General features: G+C 37.8%; 1 protein-coding gene across 1 annotated transcript in view; it reads left to right on the forward strand.

The window, feature by feature from the left end:
- The window catches only part of LOC121878488 (calpain-A-like), a 30,905-nt gene that overhangs the window by 3,243 nt on the left and 1,838 nt on the right, over window positions 1-25,824 (forward strand). The window contains exons 2-12 of the mRNA XM_042384745.1: window positions 19,780-19,944; window positions 20,261-20,330; window positions 20,717-20,834; window positions 21,029-21,163; window positions 21,566-21,734; window positions 22,213-22,473; window positions 23,015-23,177; window positions 23,546-23,709; window positions 24,348-24,568; window positions 25,078-25,117; window positions 25,617-25,755. Coding sequence (XP_042240679.1) covers window positions 19,780-19,944; window positions 20,261-20,330; window positions 20,717-20,834; window positions 21,029-21,163; window positions 21,566-21,734; window positions 22,213-22,473; window positions 23,015-23,177; window positions 23,546-23,709; window positions 24,348-24,568; window positions 25,078-25,117; window positions 25,617-25,755 — 1,645 coding nt within the window. The remainder of the gene's footprint in view (window positions 1-19,779; window positions 19,945-20,260; window positions 20,331-20,716; window positions 20,835-21,028; window positions 21,164-21,565; window positions 21,735-22,212; window positions 22,474-23,014; window positions 23,178-23,545; window positions 23,710-24,347; window positions 24,569-25,077; window positions 25,118-25,616; window positions 25,756-25,824) is intronic.

Genomic DNA, 25,824 nt, shown 5'->3' on the forward strand with positions numbered 1-25,824 from the left:
TGGGTGTCAGGAGTTTATATTCAATTTCAATGATAGATCGAAATGTGTTGTTTGGTGTTGAGATTTGTTCGCTCTATCCGAAGTAGGTGTTGCTCATGTGTGAAGTCGTATCTTGAGTCATATGGCTGGTCACTTGGCTCTTTTGTCCCTGCCTCTGATTCACATCTTCACCCACAACCATTAAGTATCACTCATTACAGATTATCGCGTGGTTTAAGTTTCCTATGTTGTTATGTATGATTTATGTTTTGTTTTGTGTAAGCCATATGTACAATTTATAGTGTTGTGTTGTGTTTGTGAATTATACGGTGTTAATAGTATGTTGTACGAGGCTACAATGATTTACAGTTCCAGACTAGACTAAATATAATGCATTGTTGGAGGTTTATATTCATGGTCACGTTGGCGTGGACTGCAACACTCCCTAGCCTTGTGAGTCAGCGCACCAACTATATCAGTCATCATTGGCCTAGTCTTAATTATTATCTTTAGTGAAAGTGAATTTACCATCTGGCAATAACATCTCAGAGATCCCGAGGGTGTTGTTGTCTAAAGTCTCGACAAAGAGCAAGTTACCACATCACTATGATGTAGGCTGAGGCTCCACCAAGATACAATAACAACAGCTGTACTTCCAGATGATGAACCCCAAAATGGTTAGGCAGCGTTTACAAGCGTCGGAAGCTCGAACTCTCTCAAGTGGGTTCAGGGGTCTGGAAATTTTGGAATAATCACAAGATGTATGAGTATGATGTAATCTGATGTAGTTTAAACGTGGGTAACGGGGGTACCAGAAGTGGATTTATGTATAGTTATTTCGCTTCTTGTGAAAAAAGTGTTTTATTTGATGTTAGGAAGCTCATTCACTTTGATGATGATAGCATTCACATCCATGAATATTGATCAATTTATTAAGCTACTTCTTTGCATGGAATATAAATATAAATTACGCTACGTTACTTAAACGTTAAAGAACAATATAAAATATTGTTCTGGTACAAACAAATATATAAATTATCTCACTATAACACGTGTCTACTCAAATCTCGAGAAAATTTACATAATAAATTGCAATGTTGTTTTTTAAGGCTATTGTATTGAGAGAAATTAAATTGCCAACACACGCACGACAATAGATTTAAATAACTAACTTAATATTACTCTTAATTTGAAGACCATTAAAGTGATATGTACATGTGAGGTGCATGGAAGTTGAGTTGGAAAATATGGATCGTGTACTGTGAGGTTTCGTGACAGTGTTAGTGGTATGAACGAGCCTGACGACTTAATATGGTAATTATAGTGGATTGGTATGATGTTTTGTAAATAATGTGATTAATTATTTATGGTCTACAATGAGGAAGTGCATGCGGGATGTGCCTCCTTGTTATTGCAGGTTTTTCTTCTCACACTTCTTTTACTCTACGTTACGTTACCATATTTTCTTTCGTCGTCATTTTTTTAACCTACTAATGTTTAAACGGAGAAAAGGAATTAGACAAAAAGACAGAATTTCGAAATCGTATCATAGTTACACAAAGGAAATATTAAAAGGGAGTTTACAGAAAATCTCATTAAATTACACATCAAAAGGGTCACGGGCAGAAAAAAATAAACAGGATTAATCACATAACTCGATGCAGCAACAATGTATACATGGACAATTCACATTATTGTAATAGCGTTATATGAAAATACTTACATGTGCACACGTGTCGTATTACCGTAAACGACCATTACAGACTGTCTTAATAAATAGTGTGGACCTAGTATGTTCTTATACCATTGAGTATTACGTGATGCCAGGAGACCATATTGAAATTCCCTTTTTATAATGCGCTCTTGTTACGCTCGCTTTTTTCTTTTTCCAGGGGCTCGGCACAGCAAGTTAAAATAAGCTGCAGAATCCTAGGGGAAAAAAAACTATATAAAGAACTCGAGACAAAATAATTAAATTTAAGGACTCGACATAATAAATTAGAACTTAAAAAATATTTACGTAAAATACTCAGGATATTTACACCGTCAGTGATGCTACCTTTAATAATGTTTACCCGTGACTAAGGAGGATACTCTGATCATAAACCAAAAACAAAAACAAAATGAAAAAGCATTATTTGCCATAATCCTCTTGGGAATAAATTTTGCCGGCAGCTCACGTCAAAGTTTTCAGCGTCTCGTTTTTATCCCCAACACCATCAGATCCTGACAAGAGGCTACGGGCGCTATCGTCTCCACACAATCACCGCTTTACCTGTATGTACAGTATAATGTATAAGACAATCTCTCTTAACAATTCGTGAAGGATATAAATTTCACTGGTCCTCCACGTGGCATTACAGTGTTATGCTGCCACTGGGAGTGAATAGTTTTACTAGAATATTAATACATACGGATTACTGATTACGAATCAGTCAAATGTTCAATACTGTATTCATAAATTTCTAGTTTCATGGTGGTCACATCTAAGATATTTGTGTGAACTGAGATCTGTATACTGTTCATTATAACAGTAGATATTAGTTTTCGCGTTTATGTTCAACTGAATAATCTGTTTAATGAAAAAGCAACGGTGAAATATCGCTCGACCGAGTGGTCATGGGTATTTGAGAGTCTCAAATTCTTTACTCTTGTATGTTAGTGTGTGTGTTGCCACGCGCCCGACACAGTGACCGTCGTCCAGAAAGGGCCCCTGATTTAGACTCTCTCCTTCGACCAGGGTGGGCCAGAAACTGTCTCACGGCTGTACGTACATGTGTACACAAGGCACGGGTGCAAATACACAAGTGCTGTTCACACACACACACACACACACACACAGGTCAACATGGTCATTAGTCAGGCTGGAGGACATAGGTCAGTAGTGATGAAAGATGATGGTGTCCAATTAACCTACATGTCATGGATGTGTTGTGTCGTGTTTCACTGAACGACAAACACTCTTTTATCTGTTGTTCCGAGCACCAGGGAAAGTGTCGGAGACTTTCTGTGTATAACAATGTTGTCCAGGGCGGCAGGGGACATGTTGTAAGTGTTCTTTATATAGTTCTGTTGTCTCTGTTGGCAAGGAATAATATGTGGGAGATGTTCGTTATATCGCGAGGCTGTCCAGAGCGGTGGGGGACATGTCGGTGGCGTTCCTGATGTGTTAGACTGCGAATATTGGTCCAGGCATCAGTGTACGTGAACCTGTAGGAGGCCTTCTATATATAGTGGTGTTGTCTCGAGGAATATGCATGGAACGTTATGTGTGAATGTGGGGTAGGAACATGCCGAAGAAGTCTGACGTAACAGTCGGTTAGGTTCAGGAGATCCCATATTGCTTTCTCTCTAGATCCATAAATGGCAAACATAAATTCCTCCTCTCCTTCAGGAACTCTCTATTCATTTCTCCTTGATGCAAACACTTGATCTACGCACCCTCTTCCTGTTCTTAGCCATATTGCTCTTTCCCTAATGCATTCTCTGCCTTTGCCACAATACATTAATGTCTCTAACATACAGCTTCCATGGTATGTTCTACAGATTTATTCCTTTGTATGTTTTTGTAGTAATTCTTAACATCCTTTCCATTATAAATATGAACCGTACACGCTGTCTGCCATATTTACGTGTTCTCCCCTCTACCATACGCAGCTTATAATCTCATTTCATTAGCTATATCATATTCAACTCTCTCGCCTCATTGTAATATTTTAGCGGTAGTATCATCCATTCTTAAACTTACAACTATGTCTTATGTTCTCATTTATCATTTCCCTCTTTTGCACTGACACTTATTTCTTCTTTTTTAAATCCAGTAGCTATTCCCCACTACTGACTATCTCTCAACACACATGTGACATATCTCTAAGTCTCGCTTTATTCCATTCATTCTAGGCATTCCAAATTTTCCCTCAAACGTATTTCCCTACCACATATTCTCACTTTAAAATAATCCATGACTACAACTGTCTGTCACATTGAAGCTATCAGTGTAGTTATTCTGGTCTGCCCAAAACCTCCTGTTTCATCTTACTTTCTGGGACATTAACATTCAGAATAATCTAATTTTCATACCTTACTTTTGGTCATATCCATAACATTCTGGGTTTGGTCGGTTACATTCAATAACACGACCTCAAATTTACACACTGGACAGCACTACTCTCCTCACCTGTCCCCAGCATATATCTCTATTTATCATCAGATATGTCCAGACTCTTCTTAATCATCATAGTTTTAGTGTCTCCTTATTACTTTGATGACATATAAGGGCATTAAAACATATTGTACATTCTCTCATCTTTGATTCTACTATTACTACTACTACTACTATTACTACTTCTACTACTACTAATAATAATAATAAATAATAATAATAGTAGTAGCTTACTTTGGGAAGCTCAACCAGATTACAGAAGCTAGAGAATAAGCGAGTCATTAGATAAGCTCCAACCTTGCCACTTATGGGAGGAATATAAAGAATCTCCACGAGCCTCCAGAGTTTAGGTGCGCCTTAACATATTATAAATCAATAGCCAGTCTATGGTGGAGTGTGATGACGTCATTGGTTCAGGGTGGCCCTGATTGGTTGGGACAAGTTGTTTGCTGCTCCCGTGTTGACGACATTTCTTGATATCTGTGTTGTGTAAACTGAATATTATTATCAAGGAAAAATAAATAAAAACAGAGGTGCGACATTTTCGTCCTCTGCACAAGTGTAGAAATACATTTTTCCCGCCAATGATTGAGTGACATATCACGTGTAGAACGGCTGGCACCGGCATCACGCCAGCTTAATTTAATTTAGTTGAGTTTAGTTTATGAAGGTCATATTAAGTGGATTTGATAGGTGCCATCAGTGAGCGAGTTACTAAGTCACATATACAGATAGAGATATGGTGAATTTGGTGTGTGTGTGTGTGTGTGTTTTACGCTAGATAGGAATACTCGTCGATTAAGCTTTAAAAAACAATTTACGTTTTTACCAAATATGAATAATCTTTTCTTCTCATTGATATAACTTAATGGAACTTATTTCGCACAAGGTAAAATAGTCACTATTTCATTTCAGGCGATATTTGCCATCATGTGACTGCCAAAATACACCCAAAGTAGGTTAGGTTAGGTTAGTTTTTCTATGACGCTATTAATTTATATGTATTGTGATGACCTACAGGATAGTTTATGGCCAATCAGAAGGTTCCAAAATAAATACATTGAAGTTATCGTCATCAGGAAGTTTTCTGTAACTTATACATTATGAATGAAGGCCCTATGTTATTAAATGGATGAATTATAAAGAAAATATACATAGTTCAGTCTTTTACTAATAGTTATGAAAGTCGACCATAAATATTTGCATTATTATCATTTATATAACTAGTGAATATTACTTGACTCTTTGTTTCTCTGTATGTTTATTCACCTTCACTGACCAATCCATCATTTCACATATTAAAGTTAGAAAGTTATGGAGATCAAGGGTGGCAAATCCTCGGTTACTGAGAAGTTCCTAGGAGCCTATAGTGTTATAAACAATGACCTTCAACATGTCGCTCAGAGCAAACCATCTCCGGAAGCGTAGTAAACCAATATTCAAGTAGAGATATATGAATTTTTTTAGTAAGAGACCTTTAAAACATCACGTGTCTCACTAGCATCTGGGAAATATTAAAACATCAGTGCCAGAATAGTGAGCTCTTCAATACCAAGCAGAGTAGTTTAATTAGGAACAGATTCCAGTGGATTCCAACTTCCGAAAGTTCCCAGGCTATTAGATGCGAATTACGTGGTTATCATGAAGGTAATCGATAAGGTCCCTCATCACCGTCAGGTCAACAGTTGTGGTGTTCGTAGTGTTATGCGGCACCGTACAGTATATCTTTGATTGAGATGTAATTACCCTACTTGTTCAGAGGTAGTTACCCTGCTTGTTAAAGTACGTGTTCCGGTATGTAATCATTGTTTACTATGTATTATATATGAATGTGTAATATATATATATATATATATATATATATATATATATATATATATATATATATATATATATATATATATATATATATATATTGTTATGCCGTGTATTGCAATGTTGCACGGGAGGGCCAAATGGCACACAAAGCTACTAAAATGCTTATGGGTTCAGTTGAAGTTAGATAGAGCCCTCATTAATTAAGTGCAGCTTTGGTTTAGGGTTATGTCGAGATACAGTGTGGTTAAACTCAGTGTTAGACTCCTCACTGTGTGTGTGAAGTAGTAAGTTAGTTCACGTTTTCTAATATTATATATAATTTCTGCCCACTCCACCCCCGTCATTCATTTAGTTTACCAAGTTGAAGAAAAACGAAATAACCGAATTCACCTGTAAAATGGGAAAATATAAAATTACCTGCCCATTACTCTTCCACAACTAGCACAACAACATGATATAAAAATAGATTTATAATTAGATATATATTATTTTACCTTAATGAGTTTCCAGGTGACAGTTCTGTTTGTTTTTCCAATGTGACATTTTCATTTGACCTATATTTATGTTCTTTCTGTTTCCCTAGTGCAATATTTTCATTAACTATTATTATTTTTTATTTTTTCATTGTATTTTTTTTTATTAAATGTTTAGTCCTTTTAAAACTCACTTAGTCGTTGTTTACAGTATATAGCTCGGAAGACTTTAACTCGAGTAATGAAGACAGATGCCGCCATTGTTGCCTCTTCTTCTTCGTCCTCCTCCTCCCTCATCTCCTCCTCCTTCATCTCCTCCTCCTCCTTCTTCATCTCCTCCTCCTTCACCTCCTCCTCTTCCTCCTCCTCCTCCATCACATATTTCACCTTTATATTCTCTTTTACTTATCCTTTAATTCTTCCCTCATATCTTCTATCTTCATATCTCTTGCTCTCCCCCCTCCCCCCTTCCCTCCCACTCCCCTTCCCCCCCCTTCCCCCTCCGCCTCTTCCATCTCCTCTCTTTATCCTCGTCTCACACTCGACCATCTTTATTTTTATCCCTCATCTTACATATCTTCCAACTTCATCACTGTTTCTTCTCCTCTTCCTCCACCTCCATTAATTAAGCTTCTCTTCTTTCTCTTCCTACTCCCCTCTTGATCTTCGTTCTCTTCCTTCTCCTCTCCCCCCGTTCCTCCCTTCCTCTTCCCTTCTACCTCCATTAACTAAACATCTCTTCGTCCTCCTAACCTAACCTAACCTAACCTAACCTAACCTATCTCACACAGTCAAAAAAATGTGTTTATTTATCATTTAGTTATATTTTCATTTATAATTTATTTTCTTACTTGCAAGAAACTTCAGGTGAATTGGTTAATATGTTTGACTGATGTTTTTTTTTTTTCATACTAATTATTTTGCACCTAAACGTACTGAGTTATTACCTTCAAACAGTTTATATTAACTCTTTGAGGTCCATGGCTAAAAGTTGATAATTTTTCGTAAGATTAGTTCAAAGGTTAAAGTCGAATTTGTGAACGTGTGATCATTGACCATTGATCATAGAGTTTTAACTAAGGAGGATTATAGTGCTATACATCTCAAGGGATTTTGTTTTGAGTATTTTTTCGTCTCGAGGTGTTAATTATTTTACTTGGGAAATTCTTGGGATTTTTAGAGAGCAGTCAGAGGTATTTCTCCTGGTTGTAATTATTATTATTATTTTTTGCATTGGATTCAGTCCTTCATTAGTGATTTTAAACTATGACTTACGATCAATTGTTAATATTTTACTAATACATTCAATCGATATACAACTCCGGTGTTAGGAGAGTTCAATTGACGATTCTAAGATATTATTATTTACAAATAAACCTTAACTCCAGATCAGATCTAACCTAACCTAGCCTCAAATTAACCACATTTTCAAGTTAACCACACCACCAGTTAACCACACCACCAGTTAACCACACCACAAGTTAACCACACCTCAAGTTAACTAGCTACACCTCAAGTTAACCACATCACACGTTAACAATACCGCTAGTTAACCACACTACCAGTTAACCACACCACAAGTTAACCACACCACAAGTTAACCACACCACCGTTTTGTTTAATTACATTTTTGCCATTTAAATATTGGAGCGCCTTCAGTTGTTCCCATCAAGCGTTCACAAGTTTACCCTCACAGAACACTTTTTGGTTTATAGATAAAACTTGATCATCCAGGGAAATATAGGGTGATCATAAAGTCCCTGTACACCTGCAATAATTAACACTATAGTTGTTCCTTGTTATACCTACATTGTTATATACTTTGTTCTACTTACAGTAAATATTAGGAATTGTGTCCACTTCCAACATTTACTGTGACTATTTCTAATATTTACTGTAGGTATAAAAAGGTAAATAATTATTTTGTTAATTATTACAGGTGCTCAGGGGGTTTTCAAACACTCTGTACTCGAGTTGTTGTGTTAATAAGATGTTGGTTCAAGTTCAATATGGCATTTGCTCAAAAGGAATGAAATTAGGATCAAGGTTGCACATATTTCCGAAAAGAGAGAAGTTGAACTTAAGCTCCTGATTAACTTTAAAATATATTTAACATCGCTGGTACATAATTTAAGTAAAAAAAATGCTAAAATGTGAAGTGATTTTAAAGTTAGGTAAAAGTAAACAACAGATTTTCACCATAATTTAGAAACATGAACGGCTGAAGGCTCTTAGCTCTTGAGGATCGTCCAGGGAAGTTTATCTTTTTTTATGAACACTATATTAAAGTTAAGATGACGTAAAGTTTAGATTTATATTTTCAGCTACAGCTTGAGAACGATGAGAGCTGAAGACCCACGGATCTAACATTACTCTTCTTTGCTTGACTCACACACAAGTCATTCGACGTATTTTAGGTAACTTCTAGATTTAAATTTCATAAATGTCTTTGAGGAATTTTGACTGCATGGAAACTTCTTGTGCTTTTTTGAGATAGTTGAATGGTCACAAGAAAAGAGACCGGTTTTAAACAATTTCCTGCAGATCAGTGTAAAAGTTTTCTGTGAATTATTTCCGACCCTTTCAAGATATTATCCCTGGGACTGACGACGTGTCTTTGTTTATTTATTAGTGTTTAAAATTTTGAAAGGTTGGGACATATACTGGATTCTTTATGGCCAATCCTGGGAATTTATTTATATGACCCTCTGTCTTTAACGGCTTGAGCGCACACACACACACACACACACACACACACACACACACAAACACACGTGTACAATAGGGTGACAACAATGGCGGCTACAGTTAGTTCAATAATTAATTACATTAGCTTTGTGCACCAGAAGCTGTGATACCAGGACAATACCTTATATCCCTCTAATTGTCTACATCGTCACCACAGGGAAGTTAAATATCTGATTATAGTACTTGTAGGTAGTTTGGTAGTTTATTCACGATGAAATCACGTGGTTCCAGCGTCCTTTTCTCACAGTAAGGAGAGACACAAATTACTTTTTATTATCGACCCGGTTTAAGTTTACAAGCGAGTCAGTGTTTTGGACCGACATAACATCAACTGTTTTAAGGGTTCATATAATAGCACTGAGACTGTCTTGTATAAAACACGGTGGTTCCCCCCCCCCAGGCGCAGATGTGTGGCCTGTTGTAAGAATAATTGATTAGATTTTGAAGAGAATTTAGACCTTCTGTTTCGTATGACACAATAGTTGGGGCGCCATTTAGGGTTCCATTTAAAGGTGACGGCCGAGCTCTGAATATATTCTATAAGAGACTGTTATGTGATGTCATTTGTCCTTTGTTAATTCACAGAGTAAACAAACATCTTTAAAATGTTGGCGTTCTTAATTTTTATCGCTTCGACAATACCATTTCCACCATCAGCCTAATAATAGACACCAGAGTTACGTTTGAACAGGAGTCGACAAGTTCTAAGATTTACCTGACAAGTCAATTAAACAGTGAACGAGGTCGGGGAAGGAAATACATATATATGCCACACATTCTAACACGAAATACTTATAAGAATACAATATCAAATCCAAAAGTTACAAAAACTCTAAAAAATACTAAAATTACAAGAGGCAATACGAAATACAACCAAACCTTACAAAAGTGTGAAAAGCGTAAGATAACTCAGACAACCAAACCAGAACTAAAGGGAGTGTGTTTATACCGGTACAGGACCTCTATTATGGGCAGGGCCTTGTCACAGCTGCTGCCACTGAGAACTGAGGAGTCAAGCTGCGAGGGCTGGTGGTCATGTAGGTGACAGTGATCGAAAATAGCTGAATGGAGAGTTTGGATGACCGTGTGTGTTGTGTGTATGTGTGTGTGTGTGGAGACTTCTGGGATGGAACAACTGAAATACGAGACTTTTGAAATACCTTATTGTTTCACCAATATATACTTTATGACAGCCATCACACGAAAAATAATAATAATTAAATGAAGATTATAAATATGTGTGTACTGTGTAAGGAATTTGGCCAGTGATCAGAGATATAAATATTCTAAGAGAAATTTACGATTAGAGTTGAAAATCTCATGAGTAAATGGGGGAAGGTGTTTATGCTGGGCGGGGTAATAGAATGTTATGTTTAGGAACACTGTATAATTAGGTGAGATTTAATGAGGCAAGAATCCTATTAAAATTTTTGCAGTTAAGGGTAATAAATGAAGAAAATATTATACATAAATAGGTGAATATTGGCTTGGTGTATGAGCCTGCGTGACCTTTCTGAAGACAGTGTATACTAACGCGAAGAAAAATTAAAACTATCATCATACCCAGTTCAAAAGTAATCTTGACTTGGCTTAGCGTTAAATGAAGAGTATTTATAAAAAAAAAAGGATGAAGCTAGTTGACCAATATAAATATTCTGAAAGTCTTTATCACAGTTATTTCATGATATAAGTCATTGTATTTTTAGTGACTTGTGACTCAAGGTGATGACACCATGATTTACCAAGTGTCTGATACCGGGAAATGGATAATATGTATTGAACAGAACCAAAATATCGAGACAAAAGTTGTTATATAACTTTTCACGGATAGATCGCTTCACTCTTTGACTTCTTACTCCTGTTCATTGAAACTCATTGAACGAAAACTAAACACAGTAATACAGTACTCGCAATTACTGTATTAATGACAAACAGTAAGGAGGGAACAAATATATTCAATACTTTTAAAAAATATTATAACACAAAGTAGCAATATTCCTTTACATTCTTCTTTTTTTCCTATGTAAATTTATTCCTTGATTTATTCATATTTCACCATGACATCATTTTAATTTTTTCCCCTCTGTGTTAATATGACCCGCCAGCCAGCGTCTTCAGCGGGCGGGGGTATAACATAAACAAGGCCACAGCGGCAACAGCATCACTTTAAAACTTTTAATCTAAACTTTACAACGGGACCCCAAAGTTATAATGGAGTTAACAGTTCATATCGCAACAGTTCACGTCGCGATGCCCAACAATATCATGAAAATCTCAAATTACCCTCAGAAGTGCTTGTACTGTGCACCTCATCTCTTTCTTAATCTACGGCAAGATCGTGTTAATTTGTGGTGGTGACCTCTCTCTCTCTCTCTCTCTCTCTCAGCTGTGTTTACGTTAGAGCTAAATTGTTGGCATTATGGTTTATCATTAGAGTGGCTAAAGGAGTGATGTAATAAAAGCAGTGAGTAAGCCACCTTTAAATGTATGTTGCACACTCACACCGCCTGACTCTCTCTCTCTCTCTCTCTCTCTCTCCATTATTGTGATATCCAATTAAACTCGCAATTTTTATTTGTAAATATATGTACAGCAATTTTCTGCCACTCGATTTCCACACAATACACCGTTGTTCATTTGTCGAGCACTTATATTGCGCACATATCACAAGAACATAACCTTATATTGTTTCCTATAAGCCGTGCACAGTATTACAGGCATAAATACTAACCTTTTTCCATGTATTCGACACCACAACAAAATAAAGAAACACGCACTACAGACGCCTACGAAAACACGAACGATAGATTTGACTGACATCATTGAATTCTACACTATTGACAACTATATTTTCCTCTACATAATCTTTCCTATAACGTAACATCCTTGCTCACTCTACTCAACCCGGAGACATATTCATAAACGCAGCTTAACCATGACCAGACCTCACCACCACTCGTACAGTACAACATGTGTGTCCGCGAGACCCCAAGTATCTTATGGTATTATGTTCACTCGCCATAGTCTGCAGGGGCACATACTCAAGAGAGAAATAGGTCTATGAAGAACAACACACGAGGAAGACCTGTAGTGGAGGTAGAGTGTTTGTAATTATGTTTACAATGTCCTGCCATTCTTACCCTAACTGTCCTTCTGGGTGAAATGTATTAATTAGTTCTGTCACAACCTAAAAGCTTGAAACATGTCATCAAGTTGGTCAAGGAGACGCCGCACAGTTCTGTTAACCTACATTCAGTGTAAATTCATCCATCATTTTAATTATTTTCGCTGTAACTTTTGGGGATTAATTTCTAATACGCAGACTGAGTTTTTATTGTGTTAAATCCAGAAAAAAATAACACAGCATGTTAGTGTATTTACTCTTCTCAAGGTAAAGTAAAAGTATGTGTCAATACATCATTTAAATGTTTCCATGTGACGATCTCTCGCCTGCCTGAATTATGGCATGTGTAGTAGTGTATGTGAGATGAGAAACTAACGTACAGTACTTGTTATTTCTCTATTATGTGCACATGAAACGGGAAGTGTTGTGATGTGGTAGATAAATATCTTGGTAAGGAAAATAATTCATGTATGAACTCTATAGATTCGAGGAGAGAACCGAGTGAATTAAGCCAATGAAAAAACTGCATTCATATCACTGTCTTTAAATTTGTTCTCCGTCTGAGATTTCTTACATCACCGCCGAATTCAACCTTCTAGTTCTGCTTGAGATATAAGGTGTGTGGCCTTATACAGCCGTTGGATATTGAAGGTGTGGTGCCAGAGGCCTGGTGTATTGGTTGGTCTTACAAGAGAAAGATTCGTTGTATTTTTGGCTCATCCCTCGAGTTGCTGTTGTCGTACATGATGAACTTGAGCCGCCAGCATTAAAATGTCAGTGTGAACGAACCCGCTGAGGAGAAAACGTAGCCGCGAGGTCTTCCCAGGTTAAGTGGATACTGAGAATAGTCAACAGTGTAAGCTAAAGGAATAATCTGGCTGTCTATCAAGTTCTGCTCCGGTTTTAAAATAGTATTACAACAAAACCAAAGATAGAATAATTCAGTTATCTGTATTTTGTTGCTTAAGAAATCGAGTTTTATATGTTGTTCAGAGCACCTCAACCTGTTAGAGCACCTCAACCTGTTAGAGCACCTCAACAGCCAGCCGATACTCCACTTCAGTTCACGTGTTGGCTAACTTATCCTTCACCACGCATGACATACCCCCGCAAAAAGAAATTTAAGGACGCAATATCTGGAGTCTGTGGGGGCCAGGAGACGGACCCACCACGTCCAATCCATCTCCCAGGGAAGTCCTCGTCAAGTAAGTTACGCACAACCAAACTCCAGTGTGGAGGCGAACTGTCTTGCTGAAAAACTAACTAGTGGTTGCAGCAATTTCAACTGGGGCACCTCGTAATTGCCAAGCCTCTTAGCATGTCTAGATACACACTTCCTGTGATATTCTGTTCACCAAAGAAAGACAGTCCCAACACCCTATTGTTCACGAGTCCTCACCAAAGAATAAGTTTTGGTCTGTCACAGTCCCCCGATATTGCGCCCTTAGCAGATATCTCAGGATATTTAGGAAGCTGAAATTTGGACACATACGTTACAGAGTGCTTTGGAAAAACGTTTTTAGTTTGAAATCTTTTACTTGTACAGTTCATAGCTTGGAATGGGGGTCACTGTACATTGGTAGTACCATTACTTGTGTGTAAATATACAGTTAAACTTATTATTTAATGTGGTGTGGTGTGATCGTGTGTAGTTAATTTTGCATGTTATTATTATATTTCACAGGAAAATTAATTCAGTTTAATTCTGCATTAATTCTTTAGTCACAAAACTATGTTTAGCTTCCCATTGTGTTAGTCAACCTCTATCATATAACAATTTATGTACAATAATGAACACTGAAGGCATTTATCAAGCATAACTTAATTATGGGACACCAAAGTTTGTTTGTACCTCGAAGCACAGATTCCTTGTGTGTGTGACTTGTTGCTAAAAAGGAGTAGGGGAAGAAAGGTGTTTGTTTCAAGAAGGAGAGAGTGGGAAATGAAGGAGCAGAATGCAAAGAAAAATTTTTTGCTAAGTTTTGAAGAATAAAAACCAGCCAACAAAAGTGTGAAGGACAGTGTAGCGAGTTATTAGGTCAGTTTAAAAGGATGGTCTATCAAGTGTGCCTGACAAGGTCTCTGGCTGGACTAAGGACCCAGCCAAACATGCAGTAATTGATGCTATGACGAAGTAAACAGAGTTATGAGAGAAACAATATTGTATAAGGTCTGGAAGATGGTGGTGATGTTGTAGCAAGGAACTCCACAACTGAGTACATAAGAAGAACAACACATTAACCCCGCTCATGGTTGTACAGTATGTCGGGATCTCTGACAATGATCGATGGGCGTCCTAGTGCATCGTTCTCATCTGTCAGATGTTCGGTGTTCAGTAGATAACAAAGATATCGCAGGGTAATATTAATGTTGTTGTGCAGACCGGCTTAGAGAGATAAGAGCCAAGACCAACTTTGAGTCTGTAGGTGCAAAGAATCCTTGTGTGGATATATCATTATATTTCGTCAGTATTGCGAAGATCTATATAATTATGGTATATGCAGAACAGATATTGATGAATATGTGAAGAACTTTATACTGTATAAGACTAAATTATTGGTATGTCAGGTAAAGTACTGGTGGGTTTTCTCAAGTTCTTTATATTTGCTGATCTTACTGATTAGGGATTATTGATTAGATATAATGTTATACCAATTATATGTTCAACCTTGTTAGGCATTGCTTAATAACACAACACTGAGTATAATTAATAATTAACCTAGGTGCAATTAATGGAGCATGTCTTTGAAGTGACTGATTGATATTATGGTAAATTAAGTAGGAAAATAATGAGTGTCAACATTTCATTTTCGTTTTCCAGGCAATTGGCGAACCATAGAAGTATTTTGATCATAACTTTCAGAGGGTAATTCCCCACTGAGTAACAACTGGACCATTCAAGGAGTTTCTCTGGATTTTCCTGTTTCATTACTGTGTTCAGTGTCAACAAGATGGTTGCTGTTACTGTACACTATATATATAGAAAAACTGTGATACAGTTTTGTCCTAAACGTGTGGGTCATTAATGCTGATCAATGTTTGTTATTCCTTGTAGGTGTTAGAGGCAGGTGGGCGTCATTTTATTGTTGCGCTATTACCGCATGCAGCGTCACACCCGAGCTCACCATTCGAAGGCTTAATAGCCCTATCCCATAACTACAGTACGTCACCGGTTGTTTACCGCTTGATTTGCGAAGGGTGCACGACTTACTTGCAGTTATTTGCCGCCGAAATGCCCAAAGTTAACAGGTACGGTACGTGCTGAATTGTGTTTCAACGACAAATCGAACACATTTAAGTTTCTATCACCTACCAGCCGATGATAAGAAAAGAAAAGTTTGATCAAAGTCAATGGAACACGGCGGCATGAATCACCCAAATAATGTACACACAAATATTGGTGTGGGACGGTGGGTTTCTGTGGATACAATGTTATTTTGTTGGTTATTCTAAGTATCTCTTAGATATAAATATGAATAATTAAAGACATAATTGGGTTATTTCTGTCACAGGGAACGAACCAGTGAGTTAAAGTGACAGTCTCCCAGGTATACGGTGACTGTGCAGTGATGTTCTCTGTGTTTTGGTTATATTTCTTTCTTATTTTAAATGTTTGTAATTGAAAACACGAAAAAATAAATAATTCTGTATTTGAGTGACTTTGAACAATTTGTACCACATTGAATGAACCACCAATTATCACTACAAACAAGTCTGTACCGCAGTATATACAGTGGTCGTAGATACATACAGTACAGTACTTTCACAATAAATCCCAAATATTAAAATTACCAAGTTGTACTTTGTGAGGATGTATTTTTCGATAAATTGGCATTATATCAAGACTGACCATAGTAATGTAGGTCACATGAAACAACTATAATAACATTATTCATTTTGTTGTGTGTACTATGTGTTCCATAACGTGAATTGCTTCACGCCACCTGCTGTGAGGCACACCAGTGTTACCTGACCACTCAGTGATGTCAGACATATTTATTATTTCAAGATCGTGTCCCGGTATCCTGGACGACCTAAAGTACGATCTTGTACCAGAGAGGAGCTTCTGAGACTAAAGTTACCCATTGGGGGAGTTTTTAGTCAACGTTATGAGTGAAATTACCCAATGTGTGAGTGGCGGGTGTTGAGGAAGGTGGTGGTGGTTGTTGGGTTTGTTTATATAGCTACGTTAGGTGAAATTAAGCTCTGTACGTTAGATTGTGTTAAGTTGCTTCAATTTGTGTTTATAACCCAATTAAGTCGAGAGATCAAGGAAAGTACGACTCTGGTTCATGATAAGGCAAGTAATATGAGTAATGACAAGTGATCAAAAGATTATGTTCCCCAAGCGTTGGTTTGCCTTGTACTGTACTCTTCACTGAGGGAACAGTGTGAAGGCCTAGGACTTAGGGATAGAAATCCCTTACCAGGCTAATCAGGATCTTAATAAAGGAAAGTCAAGGACCATGGTTTTCCGAGGAATAACAAACAACCGTTCGAGATTGGCATCTCTTTACTATAAAAATATAACACAAAACTCTGACACCACTCAACAAACATCAAATAATTACGGGAGTCAAACAATTAATGGAAGCAACAATTAAAGGAATCAAACAAATAATGGGAGTCAGCAATTAATGGATTCAAACAATTAAATGGAGTCAACAATCTATAGAATCGAACAATAAAGGGGAGTCAGCAATTAATGGAATCAAACAATGAACAAATATTTCCTACGGCAGTGGCCCTGGGGGAAGGTTCTGGAACACGGTGATGCACACTCAGGGCAGGGAGGCGTCCATTCACTCCACACTCAGCAACGTCTTGAAAAAGGCAGGAGAACACCGGGGCACCGACGGAATGTGATGAACTGATGGCCGTGGTAGGCGGTAGTGGTAGATGACCAGAGAGTTGGCAGTTGATAGGTGAAGGTCTGGGAACACAGCCCACGAGTCCAGGACCTAAGATGAGATCACAGCCAGAATTTGACGGACAGCAGGGTAGCTAGATACTGACGGTATGGTGGCTGGGTTGAATCTGCCCGCGGCGGAGAGGGTTGCTGCCGTTATCACCTCCGTCCAACCACCCCAAGTGTCGTATGCACCAGCAAACGAGCGAGTTAGCAGCGGTAACTAGCCGGAGGATCGTTTCTGCCCTTACAAACAGCGTGCAGCGGGAGCAGACCACGCCAGAGGAACACCAGCGAGCACCACACTACAACATGCCACGAAGCTGTCAAACAAATAGAATTTTCAAGGTACAGTACAGTGAATAAGTGAGGGCTATTCTAATCACCAAGGCGTTTGAATATGTGGACGGTTCTCTGATTGATTGCTCAAACAAGTGCACTTTTAAAGATGTTAAGTGTGTAAATCGACAGGGAGAAGGCTTGAGTTATATGGTTTTTACTTATAAATATTAAGTGTACTTATGACCATGCATTTGTATCTGGAGTGTTCCATACCCACAAAAAATATTCTGTTATAATAATCAATATAGATGGTAGTAATATACTGTACAATTAATATGAAACCCAATGACGATGCAATCTCTCTCACCACCCACCCACCCATATTGGCGGGTTAGCTGTTGTATGACAGGTGAGGTACAGAGGATAGAGACACCAAGATATTTAAAAGAGGAGATATAATCAATGGTGCTGTTACCTTTCCTAAGCTTTGGTGGTCCACGTTTGCGGTTACCAGCTTGTTTGTTGAATACTTTAGTTTTCTCAGTGAAAATCAGACAAAGGTTCTCACAAGCTTCCTATACTGTACATGGTTCTGGGTGGTTTGAATTTCACGATGAGTTTTACTATGTATAAAAATGTCATATGCGTAGATAACAGTGGTATTGTTGGAGCTTTCTGAGATTGACTTTAATAGTGTGCACTAGACCACCTGTACAAAGCTGAGTCACCGACGTACACGCCTAAACGAGTGACCGCACATACAGTAAAGTTTATTTCCAACACGTTGCCCAAATGAGAGCTCTTGACCACATCCATAACCTACAGACTGAAAATAACATCACACAGACCATCTACACTGACGGATCTCTTAACAATGTCTGTGGGAGGGCTGGAAGTGCTGTCATTGTGACTCAGCCTAACGGTAATGTAATAGAGAAAGGAGCTAGAATTATTAACTGGGCATCCACTTTACAAACTGAGCTATTTGCCATACCCACAGCCCCGAAACTTGCTGAAGACACTGTTACTGACGGTCTCATCATCACTGACTGATTATCCTCACTATTTGCTCTTGATGACCTAAACTTAAATTGTCACCTGCTTGTCTCTGAAGCCAGACACAATCATATGTGTCTTGTTGATGGGGGTATCAGGATAAAGTTGCTGTGGATTCCATCTCACACAGGCATCAGTCAGCATGATGAGTTGATGCCCTAGCTAAACTCACATCAACAAGGACGATGTTGAATATAATCTGGGACTGTCAAACAGAACTTTAAAAACTGACCCTCTCGGCTCTCTCTGATCATCACCGTGACCTCATCTGCAAATTCGGTGAAAAACTTCTGCACTACCCTCGACACCGACTCCTGCTCTCATCCGAGATCCCTCGTCCGCGAATTGCTGTTCGACACCTCAACCGCATCCAGCCCATACGAGCACATACTAATCGCTATAAGAACAGCCCAGTCCCAACCTTTGTAAAAATTATGGTCCTTTTTATATGACCCTGGATTTTATACATATTTACGTTATCAATAACTTGTAATAAACCAGTGTATTCACTCCCAGTAAACACTACTCCTTGCACTGTCACTATGTTGAAATGCACTGTAGTTTGAGCTTTTCCCCATCTAGTTATTATATATCTTATTTGTATCACTTATGTTACTTGTATATTATTTGTAATTCGTAACCCATTCCCCAAATATGTAATTGTATATTTTCAGCCTTCTGGCTGCCATGCTCTTTCAATAAACCGTTAATTATTATTATTATTATTACATAATAACTAATAGATTAGATAGTCAGGTTAGATTGTGTTATCGTACATTATACAAAGATTTCTTTTTGTAAGTGCAATAAACCATAAAGTACAGTACATATTGATAACGAAATCAAAGGCGGAGGTTTTCTGCGATAAGGTTTACTGAATTTTAATGGCATAGTTTGAACTTTCTGAAATATTTCATAATTTTTTGTTCCCTGTTTCCTATTGATCGGTCTGTTATCAGCTTGGGCGGTCGATCAGCTCACAGCTTCACATTTGGTGCCGTCACAACATTCTATGATAGGTTAATGTAAGAGTTCACGCCTTTCACCGCAAGACAGGCAAAACAGTTGACCTTTAACTATTTTCTGAACTTGTGGCTTCCAATGGTGGCCGGGCAGTATGAACACACTATATTTCCTCAAAGACAATATAGTGATCCATTTCTTCTCGGTGATTACAACTCATTTTCTAATCTAAGAAACTGAAATCCCTTTTTTTCTTCTCGGACAGCTTGGGGAGCGCGGGTCAGGTCTGTGTTACGGGGGTCAGGTGCAGGACTTCCACAATCTCCGTCAGAAATGTTTAGACGAAGGCAGACTCTTCGAGGACCCAGAGTTCCCCGCTGAACACTGCTCCCTCAGCACTTCCCAAAACTATGAGTGGAAGCGCCCCCACGTAAGTATGCAATATTATTATCTGCTTTACTCCTGCTGAAAGATGGTTTGTTGACGTATTCTAAATGAAAGTTCCCACAGATACACATTCCGTGACGTCGGTTGCTTACATACACAGTTATGCAGCTTTCTGAATGGAACCCTTTCCCTGAACTGAATTTAACTTAAGTGAAGACAATAATTTTCAAGTCTCCCTTTAGTAGAATATAATTTCAGCACATTCTTCAGTTAATAAATAACATTGTTAAAAGAGTGTCAAACTTTTGTGGATGTGTTTTTGTCGATGATATTAACCTTCTTCTTTGTCCATTCTTCAGGACCTCACAGACCAGCCCGAGCTGTTTATCGAAGGAGTATCTCGCTTTGATGTCAAGCAAGGGGGCCTTGGTGAGTAGAGTAAATTATTAATGTTGTCTGGATTTGTTTCTTTCATTCTTGCTTTCCAGTTGTAGTTGTTGATCATTATTAATACAGTGTTCATAGTCTCCAGTTGAAGCATTGGTTTTAGATGTGAAGGTGTACGTTAACTTGCTCTCATATGTTATTTATCATTTATCATTTCTACCACTCATTCGGGCGATCAGTCTGTTCATTGTTACGATCTTCACTGCCCAGTGTTAGTACGGGAGGACACTAGAGTACCCGGATTAAACCTGCTATGTTTGGTATGGCCACATTTGATAACGCCTCTCTCACATCTGGCCCGGGGACTGAACCCACAACCACAGTGGTGAGAGCCATAACTCTGGTTCTCATTCATATGTCATTTCCAGGTGACTGTTGGTTTTTAGCTGCTGTTGCCACCTTGACCCTCAACAAAGAAGTGTTTTACAGGGTTGTTCCGGAAGACCAAGGTTTTGGAGACAATTATGCTGGTATCTTCCACTTCAGGTATATATCTACAGCAAATGACAACTACCCTAGAGCGACATTATAGTTCATACAATTAGACAACAATATATAAACTCATAACTATATCTCACAATGGCTAAGATGGGAAAAGTATCAAAACAGATTACCTTTTCCTCAGTAATTTTACACATTTGCTTGGGAAATGCAGTTACAAATTACCAGTTTATTTACAGATTCTGGCAGTATGGACATTGGGTTGACATTGTTGTGGATGACCGCCTTCCCACAGAGAATGGTCGCCTTGTCTTCATGCACTCTGAGGAAGGGAATGAATTCTGGTCTGCACTCCTTGAGAAGGCATATGCTAAGTAAGTTAGTGAAGTATAACCGACAACAAATTCATGTATCATGTATTTAACTCTCATAAACACTGGAAATAAACAAATTAAATAATTTGACCAAATGACTAACATTAGTAGTCATATGTAGCAATTTATATTTTGTGCCTTGTCCATTATCTCTGTGGTAGTGATGCTGTGCAGTACATTATTCACGATTCTGTCTCACATACTTTACATAATCTAAACACATCTCAGCTTCAATTGACAATTAAATATCTCATAAATCGCCCTTCAAAGTGACGGTGAACACGATATAATCATATTTCATTTATCAATTGGTTAAATACAGGGAATGTAAATGTGAAAAATGGCTGTAAAGCGTTGATGAGAGTGATGATGAGTGCATGCTAACATAACCTTTTCCTTCAGGATTCATGGTTCATATCAAGGCTTGGTGGGCGGCATCACCAGTGACGCCATGGAAGACTTCACAGGAGGTTTAACTGAGATGTATGACCTCACTACGGCACCTGCGAACTTGTTAACTGTTATGCTAAAGGCCTCTCAGCGGGGGTCCTTTATGGGCTGCCACATCAGTGTATGTTTATAATTAACTCTACTGTATTATTCATAAATATTGCAGTGTACGTTTTTTCTCAAGAACGTAATTGCTGCGTAATTTGAGAGCCAACTGTAATCTGAATGATTCGTGATTGCTCCTATAACACAAAAAAGATAAATGCAGTATAAAATAATTTAACACATCCTTTACAGCAAGTCGCTAATTTACTTTATCTTCTTCGCCACTGTTGAGGAGTACTATTCAGGTACCGGCTCAAGAATGTATCTGTACCTACGCCAGTGGTGGTCACGTCTGGCACCGTCACAACAGTCAGTTTTATTTGTGTCTCTCTGATAAAACATCATAGACAAATTAGGAAACATTTTCCATAAAAGTCGTGCCAAAAACAACATCTTGTAGGTTTGTACTGTAACCAAAGTTTGATAATTATTCTATATTCTTATCTGGTTCTTGTATGTAAATTAAAAGTTTATAATTTCCTTTACACCCCCAGGCTTCTAACCCTGATGTAATAGAAGGTCGCTGTGCCAATGGTCTTGTAGAGGGTCATGCTTACTCTGTTACCGGGATCAATACTACCGTAGAGTCTGGAAGTATTCACCTTATTCGTGTTCGTAATCCCTGGGGCAACGAAACAGAGTGGAACGGCGCGTGGAGTGACCAGAGTCCACAGTGGCAGTCGATCACCCCGGAGGAGGAGGAGGAGCTGGGTCTGACCTTTGAGCATGATGGAGAGTTCTGGATGTCATATGAGGTCAGTTATTTGTTTGAATAATATTGTTGTAAATAATTCCCCTTCAACGTCATTTGCAAAAGTGAAAAAAATATTGACAATCATCATTTTTGTCGTCACACTGTAGCTATTCTTATGCTTGTTGTAAGTTTATAAGTAGATATTTATCCCAGAAATAATTATATAATTTGGTTTAATTAAACTACAGTACTGTACTGTACCTACAATTATAGTTATATCAAGATGGTCACGATGGAGATGGGCAGATAGTCATCTCGAGTTAGATCATGGCCAATATAACCACTATGGTTGCATCAGCCATAGTGAGCTGTACTACAAAATGGTTCTAGAGTAGGACAGTCACTAATACATTTATTTTAAGAGTAGCTGCATGCAATGCTGCCTGGACTTGGAGTTTTTCAAGAAAAATTTAAAAACTGTTCATATGTTTTCATTACCAAGACGCAGTCGTGATGCAAAACATCTTCATGGACAATGTTCAATACTTATTCCACATTTGATGTTTGAAGGGCATTAAAAAATAAATTTATGACACTTGCAGGACTTCATTACAAACTTCACAGGGCTGGAAATAACCCACTTGAGTCCTGATCACATGGTGGGTGAGGACATGACAGAGTGTGTTCAGTACAGGTGGGAGAAGAACATCTTTGAGGGCGCTTGGGTCCGTGGATCAACGGCTGGTGGATGCCCAAGCCACCTTAGTAAGATAATAGAATAAATTTACAAAAACATTTAACTATTAACATTAATGACATTTGAAGTCTGATTAATAAAAATGTTTTAATTATTAAGGTCTTATTTAGAAGATGGAGTCATTCATAATATTCTGAGTTGAAAATCCAATATTTTATTTACACCAAATTACTTAAGTGACAGATAGACTGCTGCTAATATTTTAATTTTAATATTTGATATTAAGGACATTTAAATGATTTTATTCTAAATTATATAAAGTTATCAATATCAATATAGTATTCTCGGTATAATCCTTTGTAAGAGAATTGTATTTATCATGTTTCAGGTATTAATCAATGCAACAGTTAATTAGTGTCGTGTCATTGCACAACAGACAGCTTCTGGCACAACCCCCAGTACAGAATCACGCTGACAGAAGTGGATGATGACGATGATGACAACTTGTGTACCGTTGTCGTCGCCCTCATGCAGAATAACCGACGGTCACAATGGGAGACCCAATACAAGTGTATTCCGATTGGCTTCAAAGTCTATCATGTAAGAACTAGTTAATACCTTTATTACCCTCACTCACATGGCTGGGGTTAACCAGATGCAATATTGCGGCAATTTAATAATAAGAACACATGTCAATCTTTTCACCTAGATGTAACTTCTAACTTAGACACTCAATTGAAATTCTACGTATTCAATCAGGAACAATAATATAGAACGCAGTGATATCCATAGGGTGATATTATGTAACTATAATGAATAATAATATTTCATCTAGTCAGTTGCTTCGGTTAAAAACTCTGGCTCCCAGGACCTAATACTTGTGACTTGAGTTTGTGCTTAATACATCTGAAAGCAGCAAATTTAATAGACAACACAGGTCAGTATTAGTTTCCCCTGTAAATAACATACTATCGGATAAATCTCTCCTTATAATACCTACTGTGATAAAGTGGCAACCCCAATTATTTCACTAGTGTCCTGGGTTTAATCCTTGGCCCAGTGTGACACAACCAAACATGACACGTTTTCTCTCCGGGCACTACAGTTTCCTCCTATACTAACACTGCATAACAAAGTAACAAAGTCATGACAAAGTTACAGAGAGCACACCAACTGCCCAAACATTCGGAGCAGTAAGCTGAATAATGACGGAAAACACAACTATTCTTTCCCCTCAGCTGGAAGACCCAGATAGCGCTCCACGTCCCCTAGACCTGAACTTTTTCCAGTCCTCCACTGCCGAGGACTCCCACGAGAACATGTATCCGTGCAGGCGCCAAGTATCACACCGCTTGAAGCTTACCCCTGGCACCTACTGTATCGTGCCATCAACATATTCACCAAATCAGGAGGCCAAGTTTGTGCTTAGGGTGTTTTCTGAGAAGCCAAGTGAGATGGAGTAAGTTATGAGGAATGAGATTCAAGTATAAAGTGTAGTATTAGGGATGAAGTACTAGAATAAGGTGCGATATTAGGGATGAGGTACTACTATAAGGTGCATATTAGCAATGAGATAATAGTATAAGGTATTAGCAATGATATAATAGTATAAGGCGTAGTATTAGGGGAATCTCCTCTTAAAGTATTATCAAAGGAGACATTACAAAGAAATATATACGAGTAATACGAATACACTACCAGTAATTTGATCTCTTCCATTAATACAATATATATAAAATAATAATAATAATAATATCAAGTTAAGTATCATATATGAATAATAGTAAGTAGCCTTGTAAACTGCCAAGAGTGAAGTGTCTCTTATGGGATAGTAAACTGTGCAGTGTGTTTACTTTTGACTCTGGTTACCCCACATTTTAGGCCCATTATAGCACATTATATTCCCACATTATAGCCCCATTATAGCACATTATACTCCATATTATCCCACATTATTAATTTTTCCAGAGAGAATGACGAAGAGGTTGGTATTCCGGAAGACGAAGAGGTAAGTATGGTACTATATCTACTGTGTGTGTGTAAGGCAGGTGCATTAGTGTAGTGAGTAAAACCTTAAGCATTAATTTGATATAATACTGAAAAAAAAAAGTTACCAGAATCAACAGGGACGAAGACTAGCATGACACCAACAGATACAAAAAGTTTAGGAGGAAATATGTGATAAAAAAATAAATAAGTGAATATAGGTACATTATTACATTAAAAATAAACAAATGATTTAAAATTTTAAGTGTATAATATGAAACTTTTAGAGTACTATATTAAGGTATTTTTATTATGTGTTTTTGGAGAGAAATAAATGTTCAGTTTATCAAGTAGGAGGGATTCATATCTAGTTATTAATGAAATCTTTATATTGCTATGGATTTTGTTTAGTTTATTTGATCTCTGTGTTTTAGTTGATAACTTTCTTACTATCAGGTGTTAAGCAAAAAAGGTCGATCAGTTTGAGTAATATTTTTGTTATGGTGAAGGTACAGCCAGAGGAGGAGGAGGAGGAGGAGGAGGAGGAGGAAGAAGAAGAAAGTGAGAGCATTCAGGAGTTCTTCGAGAGGATCGCAGGAGAAGATTTGGAAGTTGACTGGCAGAAGTTGCAAAAAATACTTAACTTTGAATTAAAAAAAGGTCAGTTTTTAATACAGGTTGTACAGTTTAGGTCATTATTTGACACAGAATTTAAACGATTTTTCAGTG

The sequence above is a fragment of the Homarus americanus genome, unplaced genomic scaffold, assembly GCF_018991925.1.
Source record: "Homarus americanus isolate GMGI-L3 unplaced genomic scaffold, GMGI_Hamer_2.0 scaffold41027, whole genome shotgun sequence".
NCBI classification, from domain to species: Eukaryota; Metazoa; Arthropoda; class Malacostraca; order Decapoda; family Nephropidae; genus Homarus; species Homarus americanus.